The sequence below is a fragment of the Zingiber officinale genome, chromosome 2A (genome assembly GCF_018446385.1).
Source record: "Zingiber officinale cultivar Zhangliang chromosome 2A, Zo_v1.1, whole genome shotgun sequence".
NCBI lineage: Eukaryota > Viridiplantae > Streptophyta > Magnoliopsida > Zingiberales > Zingiberaceae > Zingiber > Zingiber officinale.
In genome coordinates this window covers 159,996,707-160,014,035 of record NC_055988.1, presented here as the reverse complement: position 1 = coordinate 160,014,035, position 17,329 = coordinate 159,996,707, and the positions used below count along the sequence as shown (strand labels likewise).

Below are 17,329 nucleotides of genomic sequence, written 5' to 3'. Positions count from 1 at the left end.
TGAAAAAAAATAAAAACTAAATAAAATTTATATAAAATTGAAAAATAAAGTATTGATCAAAAATAATAAATTAAATTAATTAAAAAATAAAACTAAATAAAATTAAAAATATAATTGTATGAGAGTTATTTTTAAATAAAATTAATTAAAAAATTAAAAATAAATGAGAATTAAATGAAATAAAAAAATAAAAATAAAATAAAGAGGAAGTTACATGCGTCTTTTGACAGAGAGAGAGAGAGAGGAGGTGGAGGGGGTGTGTGGGAAGCAGCTCTCAATTTGTCAGTAATAAACTAATGGGTGGCATAATGTTATCAAAATTATGAATTGACTAATAAACTCATATAAAATCATGAATTGAGTGAAATCATAATAAAATCATATATTAATACTATCAAGTGAATGCTAATTGCTTTATTTTTCAGAAAAAACGAACCTTGATGGTCATCTTTCTTTATGATTAATTAGATGAAGTTGGGACAATCTATTTTTTTTAAAAAAAACTTACAAATGACTTTCAAATGTAGAAACTATTAAAAAACATAACCAATATTAAGTGGTTAATTAACAACACTAGAAGCCATAGCCTTGAGGTGCATAGCCAAATTCCAACAAATTTGGAGCCGCCGCCCCCGTGGGGGCGTCGGCGGTGACAAAGACACCGGCGTTGACCGCCACGTTCGACGGCTGCAAAGCCTCGAAGGCCAGTTGCTCCGCCCTGCCCGCCGCCTCCTCCCGCACCCACTCCATCGCTCTCTGCAGCAGGCCGAGCTCCGGCATCCCGAGCGCCTCGACGTCGGCATCCAGCAGGTCCGCCACGGTGCCCCAAGGCCGGAAAATCGCCGCCTCGAGCGCCGCCTTCCTCCTCCTCTCCGCCTCGAGCCGCTCCGCGAGCTGCGACTCCTGCCGTCCGAGCGCCTGAAGCAGGGCCCCAGCGAGGGGGTGGTGCCGAGGGGGAGCAGGCCAGGCGGAGAAGAAGCGGGCGAGCACGGAGTCGACGGAGGGGTGGCCGAAGGAGAAGGGCTTGCCGCTGGGGGAGAAGGCGAGGACGGCGATCTCGGCGCCGCAGAGGACGGAGAGCTCGGCCGCCTTCTTGAACACGACGGCGCGGCGCTTGGAGAAGCACACCTTCCGCGCAGCCGCATTCTCGATCGCCTCCATCGCGATCCTTTGACGGCCTCTGCTCGTCTTCTTCATCGCCACTTCCAAATTCTGTTTCCTTCGAGAACACGCCAACCCGAGACAGGTTAGTTATATATAGCATTCAAACTCCGATTGAGATCTGAATTGGATTGCAAAATCTAAGTTAGTTATATATGGTGTTCAAACTCCGGATCTGAATTGGATTGCAACTCAAATTTTAATTGCAATCTAATTAAGATCTGAATATAATTGCACAATTAGTTAATCTTGGAATGATATAATTCGGAAGGATTTTTCAAAAAAAAAAAAAAAACCCCATGTTTGGACGATAATAAATAATATTTAGAATTGTTCTTCATTTACCATATATATATATATATATATATATATATATATATTCTTTATTTTAACTTTTTTTAATTATCCAAATATCAAACCATGTATCTAGTGAGTTAGTTCCACCATAGCTCACTATTTACCACTACACCATAATCCAAAGATAATTTTTTTTTTTGGTTTTGAAATATTCAAATGTCTAGATATTTCTATCTTTCATTTATCCTAAAATGATCCGATTATGTCTCATGAAAATTTTTTCATTGATTATAAATTTTTCTATCGACCATAAGTAAATTTGTAAAGTATAGATGGACCACAAGGGAATATCCAATTTTCTTTTATTATTATTATTATTATTATTATTATTAGTAGGTATCTAGATTTTACAATCCGATTAATTCTAGACTAGATAGTCTAATCCCACGTTCGGTCCATAAAATAAATTTAAAAACCTAATAAATTCAGAAAGCATGATGGCTCACCCCAATTTTACTAGTAGTTTACTATTGATACAGGATAATCTAGAAAGCACGGTGTTCTTCATTTACTATATATATTCTTTATTTTGATATTTTTTTAATTATGCAAATATCAAACCCAAGGATAAATTTCCTTTTTTTTATTTTTAAGAATTCAAATGCCTAGATATTTCTATCTTTCATTTTCCTTTTTTTTTATTTTTAAGAATTCAAATGCCTAGATATTTCTATCTTTCATTTATCTTTAAGGCATCAATTATACCTCATGGAAATTTTTCCATCCACATCGAGTAAATTCCAATTTTCTTTTTATTATTATTATTATTATTAGGTATCCAAATTTTATAATCTGATTAATTCTAGACTAGATAGTCCAATCTCACATTCGGTCCACCAAATAAATCTAAAAACCTAATAAATCCAGAAAGCACGATGGCTCACCCTAATTTTATAATTAGTGGTTCAATCTTGATTGGAATATCCTATATATGAATTGAATCTTAATTATTTGAGAAATATCACCTAAAATTGTAATTAGAAGTTAATTATATTAATTTTATTTAAATTTAGAATTATTATTTTTGTTGTATTTGATACATCACTTCATTAATACAATGATAAAAAAACAGCGAGAGACTATTAATAACAAGGAAGAAAATGTTAACTCATAGAAGAAAAAAAAATGTATTTGACTATGACAACTTATATGAATGTAACACCTTTTTTTTTATTGGTATTTCCAACAAGAAAAATGTATCTCAAGTTGGGCTTGTTTTGCACATTGAATGGTAGTAAATCAAATAAATTAGCATTTTACTCTAAGAGCATCCACAACGCTAACCCATTATATTACTAAAAAGCATAGGGACCACTATTATATACTCATTATAACAACATATTTTTTTAACCCATATTCATTTTAACATTAAAACTTATTATTTATGGGTCCCACAGTCTACTTAATCATCTTAAAATTAATACATATTAAATGAATATAATTTAAATATATTTTAAAATATTTAAATTATTATTATTGTTTTTAATAATTTTTTTTAAAAAATAATTTTACTATTTTTAAAAAATAATATTGAATTTTTTAATATATTTTTTACCATTTACAAAAAAAATAGACAAAAAAAAAGAAGAGAGAGAACACTCCCCTCTCTCTCTATAACGCTCACTCACAATGGAGAGGGGGTGTTAAATGGACATTAGAGCATCACCTTCGGAGCTCCCACTGGTGACGTGGCTTGAGGGAGGAATCTCCCTCCCATAGCGACGGAGCGGCTCTGCAAATGCAGAGTCGCTCCGTCGTTGTCTTTTTTTTTAATTATTTTTTAAAATATTTATTATATAAAAAAATAAAACACACCTAATAACGTCTAGAGTTTTATTGTTTCAACTTTCAGCTTTTTAGTTTTTCTTTTAAAAAAATAAAAATATTTAAAAAGTAAGTGCTAATGAACATTTTAATGAATGTTGAATTTGAACCGTTGAGCCATAACTATTCAACGATTAATTTTTTTATTTAAAAAAATTTCTATAAATATACTCTCAATATTTCATTCTTCTTATCATTTTCTCAATTCTCTCGATTTCTATCGACCACAAAAATATCTTAGAAGACTTAATGACTAAAAATTTAGATCAATCTATGCTATATGAATTCTAGATAAATCAATTGAAGAAAGATACAGAGGATATAGATGAACAAAGAATGTTCCAGCTATATGAGCAACAACAAATGGTACATCAAATAACTCAAAGTTCTTCAGGCAGAACACAGAGGAGATGGTATTTAAATCAGGATCGTGAAGTCAGACATGCTTATCTTTTTAGCGATTATTTCTTTGATGAGCCAGTATATCCTGATGATATATTTCGACGTCGATTGCGAATGCAAAGGGGGTTATTCCTTTGTATAGTCAATGTCTTGAAAAATCATTCAAAATATTTTCAATGGAAGGTCGATACAACGGGAAAAAAGGTTTGTTGCCACTTCAGAAATGTACGGTGGCTATTCGTTAATTGGCATATGGAGTCCCTAATGATCATTATGATGAGTACCTATAGATTGCTGAAACAACTGTTATCCAATGCTTATTCAACTTCTATCGATGTGTAATTGAAGTGTTCAGGGCTCAATATTTGAGAAGACCTAATGATACTGATATCCAACACTTGCCTGAAATGCATGAACAGAGGCATGACTTCCTTGGCATGTTGAGCAGTTTTGATTGTATGCATTGGCAAGTTGTGCTTGAAGTAATCTCATCTATAGACTTATGGATATGACATGCCTTTTTTGGGATTTCAGGGTCGCATAATGATATCAGTGTACTTAACAAATCACCTTTATTTAACAACATTTTGCAAGGAAATGCACCCGAGGTTAATTTTACAGTTAACAATACACAATATACAAAAAGATACTATATGACTGATGAGATCTATCTGAAATGAGCTACTTTCGTCAAGAGCTTTCAGTGCCCCTAGGATCCCAAGAGAAAATTATTTAAGGAACGACAGGAGACCGCCATAAAAGATGTTGAGAGGGCATTTGGAGTGCTCCAATCTCCATGAGCAATGATAAGAGGTCTAGTACGATGGTACAAGGATAATTTGAAGGATATCATGTATACATGTATTATTTTACACAACATGATTATTAATAATGGGGGAGATGTAGTAGTAAATTGTTCAGATGATGAAGGAGATCCTCCGTCACAAATATTTTAAGGCTCCACCCAAGAATTCCAAATACCTCCGGAGAAATTATGAGCTATGTGATAATCAACTGCATCATCAACTTCAAGCTGACTTGGGTGAACATATCTGGGCACGTTATGGTTGTAATCAGTAAAAAAATAATTTATTAATTGTGCGAATATTATATTGTTTATTTGATATATGGTAATATTTTTTATTTTTTTAATTATTAATGTTATTTTGAGGGTTAGCCATTTATGGATTTAAATTAAAAAATAATTAATTATATATGAGGTAAAATAGGAATGAGAGATAAAAAATATATATAATGAAAAAATATGAGACCCATGAAGAAGTTGTTGAGAGACTTTTTGATAGTAGAGAGATATATAGGGATTTTTACTTTTGACGTGGCCTTGACGTGATATTGAAGGAACTCCTTAAGGGTGTCCACCATTGTGGATGCTCTTATAATGCCCATTTAACACCCCATTGGGGATGGCCTAATATCAACTATGGGTTCATTAACAAGGAATCTAAAGGTTGAATCTCAATTAGAGCACATTATAAAAAAAATTTCTCTAGTGAGAAGTAGGTCTAAGAATGTTGGTCATCTAGATGAGCCTCTATTAGTGATTCCCGATTTACCCTGATGATCGGTGAAAAACTTCCATGGGACCAATCCGGTCACCTCAGAATTAGTCAGTTCGAAGAACTGAATATTTGGTGTCAATTAAAAAAAAACTATAGGATCATTAAGGATTGATAGACCCCACTGTTGATACGGTCTGACCTGGTTGCTGTTTTGATGTTGACACTGATTTAAGTTTGTATCAGATATTAATTAAACTCTGATTGATTACTGATCAATGTTGATCAGGTGGAAGGGAAAAGTCCAAGTATGGAAACTTGGCACGCGAAGTCGGAGAGGGCTCGGTAGCTCGTTCTCTGGACCGGACGAAGTCGGAGAGGACTCGGTAGCTCGTTCTCCGGACTAGGTCAGAGAGGGCTCGGTAGCTCGTTCTCCGGACTAGGTCAGAGAGAGCTCGGTAGCTCGTTCTCTGGACCGGACGAAGTCGGAGAGGGTTCGGTAGCTCGTTCTCCAGACTAGGTCAGAGAGGGCTCGGTAGCTCGTTCTCTGGACCGGACGAAGTCGGAGAGGGCTCGGTAGCTCGTTCTCCGGACTAGGTCAGAGAGGGCTCGGTAGCTCGTTCTCTAGACTAGAAAGGCTTTAGGGTTTAGGGCTGGAAAGCGCCAAACCTACCTTACATAGGCATTGGATCGGTCTATTGACCGATCCAGTGATACTATGGATATCTGATCGGTCAACAGACTGATCCAGTGATACTGTTAGTTTTCTAATCATTCCCCATATGATAGGAAAGTATGGATAAGTTTACAATCTCAAACAAGAGTTCATCAGAAGACTATTGTATCAGGAGAGGATGCTTGAGGATTTGAACCTTCCGTGGACCGATCCACCTATAGGCTGATCGGTCCACAGACCGATCAGAAGCCTCCCAGACCGATCAGGATATGTCCTGATCGGTCCAGAGGGCTATGGATCGGTCTGCTGACCGATCCACAACACTGTCTGTTTCTCTGCAACTTCTGATTCGTCTGATTTAACCATCTGGTGTGAGCCTTTTACGTTGTAGGTTGCAGGTATCATGCCAGTGCTTAAGTTCAAATTAAGGTCTATCAGAGGAATAAGACAAAGTGGTTTTTCTACTGTGTTTGGCTGCAAATGGTGCAATTGGAGCATCAACGGTTACTGGCGATCTGGCTGTGTTCTGGTTACAATCAGCTTGACTCCTGGCTATTGGTTCGAGCTCAAAGACACCAGTGAAGACCATGAATGGTATTGGTGTGAGTTCAGAGAACCAGATGAGGAGGAAAAGTGATTGGCGACGCCTGAGTTGGCAGCAGCGATTCGGTGCAGGTTGCAGTGATTCGATATAGGCAAACGCAATGGAAAAGGCAGAGGCATAAGAAGAAGGAGTATGAGATGTTCGATATAACAACCAAAAAAAAAGTAAAAGAAAAACGCTCGGTCGATCAAGCAAAAGTGTTGTGTGTTTTTTAGCTCTTGGCTAAGGAACTTCTTCTGTTTTGCGCTCTGCTTTCATCGTGGCTGTAAGCTTATTTTTCATTCCCTTTAGCCACTAATCCCTGTAAGTCTTGTGCTTCATTTAAATATTCTTTGAGACTTTGTGGAGAGGTTACTCCACCGAGAAGGAGAAATTCTTAGCCGGAATCTATCCGGGGTGTGATCTACCGAAAGATCAAGGGATTGTCCACCTTACGGACACGCCGAGGAGTAGGGGCAAGTTATCCCCGAACCTCGTACATACTTGTGTTAGCTGTGGGTTGTTTCTTTTCCTTGTATTAGTTTTTCTTTTGCATATTTCCGCTGTGCTAACAAACTTTTGTGAGAAGATTGTTTAAGTTTTAGAGGAGGTTATTCACACCCCCCCTCTCTAGCCATCCGAAGGTCCTAACAAGTGGTATCAGAGTTTGGTGCTCTTCATCCGGATTAACACCCTAAAGAGCAAGAAGATGGCTATGAAGGAAGGGTTTAGCACCAATCGCCCACCCTACTTTGACGGAGCGGACTTTCAATATTGGAAGAGCCGCATGGAATATTATCTCAAAACCGACATCTCCATGTGGTTCTCTGTCAAGGAAGGGTTTACACCTCCGAAGGACGAAGAAGGTAAGGAACTTGACTCATCAAGGTGGTCCACCAAGCAAACTCGCAAATGACAAGCCGATGCCAAGGCGGTGGTCACTCTACAATGTGGGATAGCCAAGGATCAACTCGTCAAGGTAGGTCCATTCACGAGCGCATAAGATTTGTGGAACAAGCTCATCGAGCTCCAAGAAGGAACCCGAGACTCTCGGATCGCCAAGAGAGACTTGTTCCTAAACCAACTACAAAACCTCACCATGAAGGAGAACGAGACGGTAAGTGAACTACACGGAAGGTTCAAAGAAATCATCAATGGTCTTCATTCCGTAGATGAACGCGTAGAGAATCGCGATCTTGTAAGGTATGTTCTCAAAGCCTTTCCGAGGAATGCCTTGTGGTCATCGATGGTAGATGCCTACAAGGTCTCCAAGGACCTTTCAATTGTTAAATTAGATGAATTCTTTTGTGAAATGGAACTTCATGAACTTGCTAACAAGGGTCAAAAAGAGAAAGGTATTGCCTTAGTTGCAGGAGAAAAGAGCAAGGATGGAAGAAGGAAAAGAAGAAGGAAAAAGAGATTCCTTCATCCTCATCCTCCTCCGAGTCCGATGATGAAGGTGGTTCATTATCAAGCGAGATGGCCAACTTTGTAAGGAGAATCATGAGAAGAAGCCGGAGATACAAAGGGAAAGGTAAACCTATCGATCAAAATGTTGATAAAACTAATGTTACTTGTTATGAGTGTAGCAAGAAAGGACACTATCGGAGCGAGTGTCCAAAACTCAAGAAGAAGGAGGAAAGGGCCAAGAAGAAAAAAGCTCTCAAGGCTACTTGGGATGAATCCTCCTCAAACTCATCGGAGGAAGAGAAGAAGGAGAAAAGCACACGTTAATTAGCGTTCATGGCAAGGGAGGAAACGGATTCTGGAAGTGATGGTGACACAAGTGACACCTCAACCGCGACTTCATCATCTTCGGATGATGAAGAGGTAACATCTCCTTATTTATAGAAATGTTATAAAATCATTGCACATTTATCTACTTTGCTTAAGAAATCAAAAACTCAAATTAAATCATTAAAAGATGAAGTAGAGCACTTGAGGGCCCTTAGGGAAGATGAGGTTGATGACTTGCATCTAGAGGTCCTTGAGGATGAAAACAAAGCCTTAAAGGGTGAAGTTGAGAAACTCAAGAAAATGCTTGAAAAATTCTCAACTAGCTCTAAGACCTTAGATATGATTCTAAATGCTCAAAGGGCGGTCTACAACAAGGCTGGGTTAGGATATCAACCTAAGGAGTCTAGTTTCATTTCACTAGTGTCTAGAACCCAATTTCATAGATCACATGCTTCTAGGGTTCATGAGACTAGGAAGGTTGTGACCAAGGCATGGGTTCCTAGGTCTTTCATTGTAGATGCATTAGGTCCCAAGATTTGGGGTACCTAAAACGTCTATTTTTCGTGTCTTGTAGGCATTGGTCAAGGGGGAGCATCTATCAACTTGGTTTGTTGATAGTGGATGCTCCAAGCACATGACCGGGGACAAGTCACTCTTCACTACCCTTCAAAACAAAAATAGAGGTAATGTATCTTTTGGTAATAATGGTAGCCTTAAGGTTATAGGAGTTGGAGATATTCATATATCCGAATGTCTCCAAATCAAAAATGTCCTTCTAGTCAAGGGGATGACCTTTAATCTCCTAAGTGTCAGCCAATTATGTGATACGGGTTACACAATTGAGTTTCATTCAAATCAATGTCTGGTCAAACACATTGACACACTTAACACGGTACTAGTAGGCACAAGGGTAGATAACATTTATCAAGTATCTTTTAAAAGTGCTACTAATGCCTCTGCTAAGTGTTTCATGTCAAAAGAAGAAGAATCATGGCTTTGGCATAGGAGGTTGACCCATGTGAACATGAAGAATATTCGAAAGCTAGCCAACAAAGGATTAGTGCGAGGCCTACCAAGCATCAAGTACCAAAAGACAAAATTATGTGATGCATGTCAAAAGGGTAAGCAAACAAAAGCGTCTCATAAAGGTAAAAGCGCTGTAAGTACCTCTACTGCTTTAGATTTATTGCATATGGACTTATTTGATTGTAGTAATGTCATTTCATTGAATGGTAGTAGATATTGCTTAGTGATCATTGATGACTTTACTAGATATACATGGACTTTCTTTTTGAAAAATAAGGATCAAACCATAGATATTTTTGTTTCCTTTTGTAGAAGAACTGAAAATGAAAAATCAACAATAATTAAAACAATTAGAAGTGATCATGGTGGAGAATTTCAAAATCATAGATTTTTAGAATTTTGTCAAGAAAAAGGATATAGGCATGAGTTCTCTACTCCAAGGACCCCACAGAAAAATGAGGTTGTGGAGAGAAAGAATCGAGTCTTGCAAGAAGCTGCACGAAGCATGCTCAATGAGTACTCACTACCGAGCTACTTATGGGCTGAAGCTGTAAATACAGCTTGCTATGTGCAAAACCGAGTCTTGATACATAGGTTTTTAGGAAAGACTCCCCATGAACTTTGGTTTGGAAAACCCCCTACAATTAAACATCTTAGGGTGTTTGGTTGTAAGGTGTTTATCTTGAATACCAAGGATCATCTTGGAAAGTTCACGGCTAAGGCTGATGAAGGAATACTGGTCGGGTATTCTCTCATCAGCAAAGCCTATCGAGTCTACAACAATAGGACTAAATTGATTGAAAAGTCCTCGGATGTAGCATTTGAAGAAATCCCCAAATCAAATGATCAATCGAGGGATGTAGGAGAAATTCAATTTGAACTTAGAATGCTAAGTTTGAATGATCAAAACATAGAAAGAGTCGAAGTTGACTCCGATGACGATGAGCAAAGGCAACAAAGGGCTCAGGCTGATCCTTTGCCTGATACTGAGTCTTTGCCTGTGCCTAGTGAGACCACCCATGAGGCACCGCCGACGCCAAGACAATCCAGGATAGCCTCTAGTCATCCCCAAGACCAAATTGTTGGAGACATCCAACAAGGGGTTAGGACTAGATCATTCTTTAGAAATGAGTCTAATGAGGTCGCCTTGATCTCAGAAATCGAACCAAAATTAGTTGATGAGGCATTGCACGATCCTGATTGGGTCATAGCTATACAAGATGAGTTAGGTCAATTTGAAAGGAGCCAAGTGTGGGACTTAGTTCCTAGACCTAAGAAGACCACCATTATTGGAACCAAATGAGTCTTCAAAAATAAGTTAAACCAAAAGGGAGAAGTCGTAAGAAACAAGGCAAGACTTGTAGCCAAGGGCTATAGTCAAGTCGAAGGTCTCGATTATGATGAGACTTATGCTCCCGTGGCCCGATTAGAGTCCATTCGTTTGATGCTAGCTTTTGCTGCACATAGAGGCTTCAAGCTCTATCAAATGGACGTTAAATCGGCCTTTTTAAACAGTTTCATTAAAGAAGAGGTCTATGTTGAACAACCACCGGGGTTTATGAATACCGAAGCTCCAAACCATGTGTACAAGCTTAAGAAAGCTCTTTATGGGCTTAAACAAGCACCTGAGCTTGGTATGAAAGGTTGTCAACTTACTTACTAGAAAAGGGTTTTGTAAGAGGTCAAATAGATCCAACCCTATTTCTGCGTAGAGATGGTGAAAACATATATGTAGCCCAGGTGTATGTCGATGACATAATTTGTGGCTCAAATAACAAGGGTTATTTGAATGAATTTATCACTCACATGGAAAGTGAGTTTGAGATGAGTCTGGTGGGAGAATTGACATTTTTCCTTGGACTTGAAATTAAACAAACTCGAGATGACATCTATGTCCATCAGACGAAATACACTCAAGAGATGCTCAAGAAATTCAAAATGAGTGACTCTAAGGAAGTATCCACTCCAATGGCGACAAACACTCACCTTGATAATGATGAGAATGGAAAACCAGTTGATCTAACGCAATATAGAAGCATGATCGGTAGTCTTCTATATCTCACAGCTAGTCGACCGGACATACTTTTTGCTGTGGGCATGTGCGCTAGATATCAAGTCTGTGCCAAGGAATCTCATTTAATTGCAGTTAAGAGAATCCTGAGATACCTTAAGGGCACAATTAGAGTAGGTCTATGGTACCCTCGTACGGAGTCTTTTGACTTGATAGGTTATACCGACTCCGATTATGCTGGGTGCAAATTGGATCGGAAAAGCACTAGTGGGGGTTGCCAATTTTTAGGTTCATCATTGGTTAGTTGGTCAAGTCGGAAGCAACATTGCATTGCTCTCTCCACGACCGAGACTGAATACATTGCCATAGGAGAGAGTGTATCACAATTGTTGTGGATGATCCACACCCTAGAAGATTATGGGCTTTCGTATAAGGGAGTGCAAGTGCTGTGTGACAACATCAGCACAATAAACCTAACGAAAAATCCAGTCCATCATTCAAGGACCAAACACATTGAAGTGCGTCATCACTTCATTAGAGATCATGTAGCTAGGGGAGACATTGCGCTCACATATGTTGAGTCAAAATCAAACCTAGCTGATATTTTCACCAAACCCCTTCCGGAAAATGAATTTAGTCATTTAAGGAGAGAATTGGGAATGTGTTTGGCTCAATAGGCCATTAGGACTTCATCATGATTAATAAGGACAATTAAAACGACAAGAGAAATTGGAAAATTAACTTGGACAACTTGGGGACATCTCACACAAACTATAAGGTTTAACAAATTATTTTTGTTTGCTAGAAATGGGGTGAGATGCTAGGATCAGCCAAATTATTCAAAATGTATCATGTATCTCTTGAATAATTAGGTTGAAGAGACATAAATTGAGTATGGGGAAGACTATTACATAATTCATGTGTATTTGGTTCCTAGATCTTACTCATATATTCCAACCAAGGAAACTTGGTTGGACCTTTACCTAGAATTTATCTAACTTTGGTTAATGTGTTGATTGATATTTTTGATCGATACCTTTCATGTTTTTGATTGAAACTAGGACAAGTCGTTGAAATAATGATAGCAATTTGGATATATTTTGACAAACTTGAAACTGAACATAACAAGGTCGGAAATTTCAGTGTTTGAAGCCTTGAGTTGTCTGTGTTTTTTTAAACGTCTATTTCGGGCTATAGACAATTTCAGACCATAAGAGTTCATCTTTAGGAAATAGTTATGCTTGTAGATTCTTCAGATTCTAGGTACTGAATTTGGAAGTTTCTGGACTTCTTGAGTTCTGAATTATCGAACACTTCTACGAATTTCAGTTACTGAAATTACTGGAGAGACTGCAGTGTCAGACACTAATCGGTCTACAGCCCGATCAGGAGAGGGTGGATCGGTCTGTCGACCGATCCAAAAACTCTCCAGATTTGATATCTGATCAGTCCAGGGACCGATCAGGTTCTTTTTTTACGCTAGGAAGCTTACTGATCGGTCTACAGACCGATCAGGAGGTTCCCTGATCGGTCCAAGGACCGATCAGGTTAGTCTGGTACACAGGGGGCTACTGATCGTCTTCTGATCGGTCTATAGACCGATCAGGAGGTTCCCGGATCGGTCCAGGGACCGATCAGGAGGTTCCTGATATCTCCTGATCGGACAGCCGTCCGATCATTTCAACACCTGGACACCCATCTCTCTTAATTCTTCCCGATCCCTTCTCTTCTCATTTCACGCTAAAGCCCTAGCCGACACCCTCCTACACTTCAACTCTTTTCCTCTCTTTGCACGCCGAAGCCCTAGCCAAAGTCCTAGCTGAAAGATACATCAATGGCACCAAGGTAACTCCATACTCCCCTAGCGCTACTCACCTTGGCATTTCAGTTTCATTTCTCATCGTATCTGTGTATTTTGTTTTGGTTATTGGTTGTTGGTGGCTCTGGTGCTCACATATTTGCCCCATTGTGTCACATTGTTAAACCTTAGGAAGAAACAAGTGGGTGAAGGAACCTCTAAGTCGTCTGAGAAGTCTAAATCTAAGGCTCCCTCCCGACCTCAGCCATCTGTTTCTGGAAGATTTCCAAACCATCACTTTGAGCAAGCCTTTAAACAAAGAACCTTTAAACTGCTTCCTTGTAGGTCTGTGGATCAAAAATTCATGGATGAATTCTGTCCATCTGTGTCAGAAATAATTGCCTATTACAAACTTGATTCTCTAATCTACTTAGAACGGGACATCAATTACGACTTAGTATCTGAGTTTTATAATAATCTTCATCAAACTAATGATGTTAATTATAAAACTAAGGTTGCTAAGCAAACTATTGATTTCTCTTTCTCGGCTTTCTTTGATTATCTAGCTTGCCGGAGGTGTTCAGGAAATGTCTTTTATATATCCCTACCCTTACCTTCTCCCTTTGATGTCTCATCTGACTCCATTTATGAGTATTTCTTCGGACATCCTAGACCGGGTGGACTAGATGAGTTCGATGTTGATTTTCCTACCTTTACAGCCCTAAGACTATCTGCCCCAGATTACATTCTCTTTAAGATTGTCACGAATTGTCTTCTGCCAATCACATCAAAACCCTTGTCAGGGATCCGACCATATCACTGCCTGATGCTTTATGGATTGCGTCGGCGTCTCGATTTTGATATCATGTCGAGTATTTACTCTTCTATCATCTCCTATAGTGAGCCTAACAGCTTCACAGTTTATATGCCTTATGGGCATATAATTACGGATTGGCTCGAGACCCTACAGATTGATGTCTCCAAGGGTAGGATAGTCAAGATGGTGAGGCAGGACTGCAGACTTGGAAAACGTGCATTTTCCAAGTCTAGCATCATAGGACAGAATGGGGCGGTTCGTTGGAAGGACGGGAGAGCACTGGGTGAGTTACCACGGGCACCTCCGCGACAGGTTGATGCTGCTCCCGTTGCTGCTCCTCCTCCTGCTGCTGCTGCTGAGTATGGAGAGGCAGATCCTGATCTGCGCTGGCAGATTGCTGAGCTGGAGAGCCGCATCGATCAGCACGATGAGCTACTGGCTGCTGAGCTCCATGGGCTGCACGTTCGGATTGACCAGGGTTACGATGATCTACACAGTAAGCAGTTAGCGATGCAGCAGGTGCTTCTAGGATGCATGGCCAGTTACCCACCTCCGCAGTATTACTCGGGCTATCCACCCTTGAGCATGCCGCCTCAGGGATTCATTCCTCCAGCAGATGATGATGATGCTCCTCATATTGAGGATGTTGAGTGATACACTTTGTTTTATGTTGGTCATTTTGACTGCCTATGTTTCAGATACTGTTTGATAGATACTGTGTCTGACCTGGATATTAGCTGTTTATGCTACTCGTTTTTCTATTACTTGCTTCTATTTATTTTTTTTTCCGTTCTTATTGACTATTTATATGTTTTTCATATGTCATATCTTGATTGTCTCTTATTTACTGTCCGATATTGCACTTAGAGGGGATTCTGTGTGGATTAAGAAAGAGACAATATGGGTTAAGGGGGAGTCCTTTGAGTCTTATTACCTAATTCGCACCTTTTCGGTGTTTGACAAAGGGGGAGAAGATGACTAAGTTTAGAGATGAATGAAGTTTTGATTTTAGGGGAGAGGATAACCTTGAAGATTATTGACTTCCTTAGTGTTGTATTCATCTTAGGGGGAGGATCATGATTCATCTTAGGACAAAGAGGTCAACAGACCGATCCAGTGATACTGTGGTTATCTGATCGGTCTGGTGACCGATCAGTAACCAAACAGTAGCTTTCTGTGGGTTATCTGATCGGTCCGGTGACCGATCAGTAACCAAACAGTAGTTCACTGTAAGTTATCTGATCGGTGTGTAGACCGATCAGGAAGCGATGGGATTCAGAGGACAATAGGGGATCGGTCTGTGGACCGATCCACCTATAGGCTGATCGGTCCACAGACCGATCAGAAGCCTCCCAGACCGATCAGGATATGTCCTGATCGGTCTAGAGGGCAATGGATCGGTCTGCTGACCGATCCACAACATTGTCTGTCTGTTTCTCTGCAACTTCTGATTCGTCTGATTTAACCATCTGGTGTGAGCTTTTTACGTTGCAGGTTGCAGGTATCATGCCAGTGCTTAAGTTCAAATTAAGGTCTATCAGAGGAATAAGACAAAGTGGTTTTTCTACTGTGTTTGGCTGCAAATGGTGCAATTGGAGCATCAACGGTTACTGGCGATCTGGCTGTGTTCTGGTTGCAATTAGCTTGACTCTTGGCTATTGGTTCGAGCTCAGAGACACCAGTGAAGACCATGAATAGTATTGGTGTGAGTTCAGAGAACCAGATAAGGAGGAAAAGTGATTGGCGACGCCTGTGTTGGCAGCAGCGATTCGGTGCAGGTTGCAGTGATTCAATACAGGCAAACGCAATGGAAAAGGCAGAGGCATAAGAAGAAGGAGTATGAGATGTTCGATATAACAACCAAAAAAAAAGTAAAAGAAAAACGCTCGGTCGATCAAGCAAGAGTGCTGTGTGTTTTTGAGCTCTTGGCTAAGGAACTTCTTCTGTTTTGCGCTCTGCTTTCATCGTGGCTGTAAGCTTATTTTTCATTCCCTTTAGCCACTAATCCCTGTAAGTCTTGTGCTTCATTTAAATATTCTCTGAGACTTTGTGGAGAGGTTACTCCACCGAGAAGGAGAAATTCTTAGCCAGAATCTATCCGGGGTGTGATCTACCGAAAGATCAAGGGATCGTTCACCTTACGGACACGCCGAGGAGTAGGGGCAAGTTATCCCCGAACCTCGTACATATTTGTGTTAGCTGTAGGTTGTTTCTTTTCCTTGTATTAGTTTTTCTTTTGCATATTTCCGCTGTGCTAACAAACTTTTGTGAGAATATTGTTTAAGTTTTAGAGAAGGCTATTCACACCCCCTCTAGCCATCCGAAGGTCCTAACACCCACGAGCATAACCTAGTTGATACTTGGGTGGTAGATTACCACAAGAGAGTAGAGATAAAATTTGTAAAAAAAATAATCCACTAAGAAATAAAATTCCTCTCATTTAAAGATACGTCGTTCGATCCCCATGATTTACTTCACTTCCAAATATCATGGAATGGACATGGAAGGGCACTTGGGATGAGACATCACCTTTTGTCATAATTGAGGGCTTTACAGGGACTAGTGCTATGACTCTCAGCATAAAGATGGTCAACCCAGTAGTCGGTCAGATTTAAGAGAATTAGTTCCCCATTCTTTGGGTATAAGTCTCTCTGTATACAATCGACCGATCGCAAGGACCAACCGGACTGGGAGGAGTTATCGTTCCACTAAATACCAAGATATACAAGACAAACCCGAACGACGCTAATGTTGGTCGGACATATGGGACTTAGCTCCTCATCCTCTAGAAGTATCTGTTGGTGCAGTGGGGACCGACAAGAGGGGGGTGAATTGCCTGCAAATAAAAGTTATACCCTCCTCAACCAATTTAAACTCAAAATAAATGCAATAGTTATAAATTTAAACAAAACTAAACTATGAACAGAAAAGAAGGACTTAACTATTTACTTGGTTACAACTAAGAAGGTTGTTAATCCAAGGCAGTAATAAAATGCTATGAACGATCTCCTTCTCTGAAGGCGGAGAAGCCTTTTACACATTTGGAAGCACAGAACTATTGCTAGAATGAAAGTACAGAAATTGTAGTTCGATTTCGTTGTTTTTAATAGCTACCGGAGACCCCCTTTATATAGGGGTTCTAGAGCTTATCAGATAACCTGAACCTTCGGGATCAGGTTTGACTCGAGAGGGATCGATCGACCGATCCCCAGGTTCGATCGACCGAACCTGCTATACCTGCCAGTCTTCCGTCCAGGTGCAGTCTCTGTGGATCGAGCTTGGGTTCGGTCGACTGATCCTTATTTTCGGTCGACCGATCGGCCAACGACCTCCAGCTGAGTTGGCCCGATCAAAATGCTCGACTGAGTCTCTGGATAAACTTGGGTTCGGTCGACCGATCATGAGGTTCGGTCGACCGAT

At 39.8% G+C, this 17,329-nt stretch overlaps 1 protein-coding gene across 1 annotated transcript; it reads right to left on the bottom strand.

Moving 5' to 3' along the window:
- Positions 1-573: 573 nt before the first annotated feature.
- On the bottom strand, positions 574-1,197 carry LOC122044186 (agamous-like MADS-box protein AGL62). The gene has a single exon (XM_042604716.1). The coding sequence runs from the start codon at positions 1,195-1,197 to the stop codon at positions 574-576; it is 624 nt and encodes a 207-aa protein (XP_042460650.1).
- Between the last annotated feature and the right edge of the window lie 16,132 nt (positions 1,198-17,329).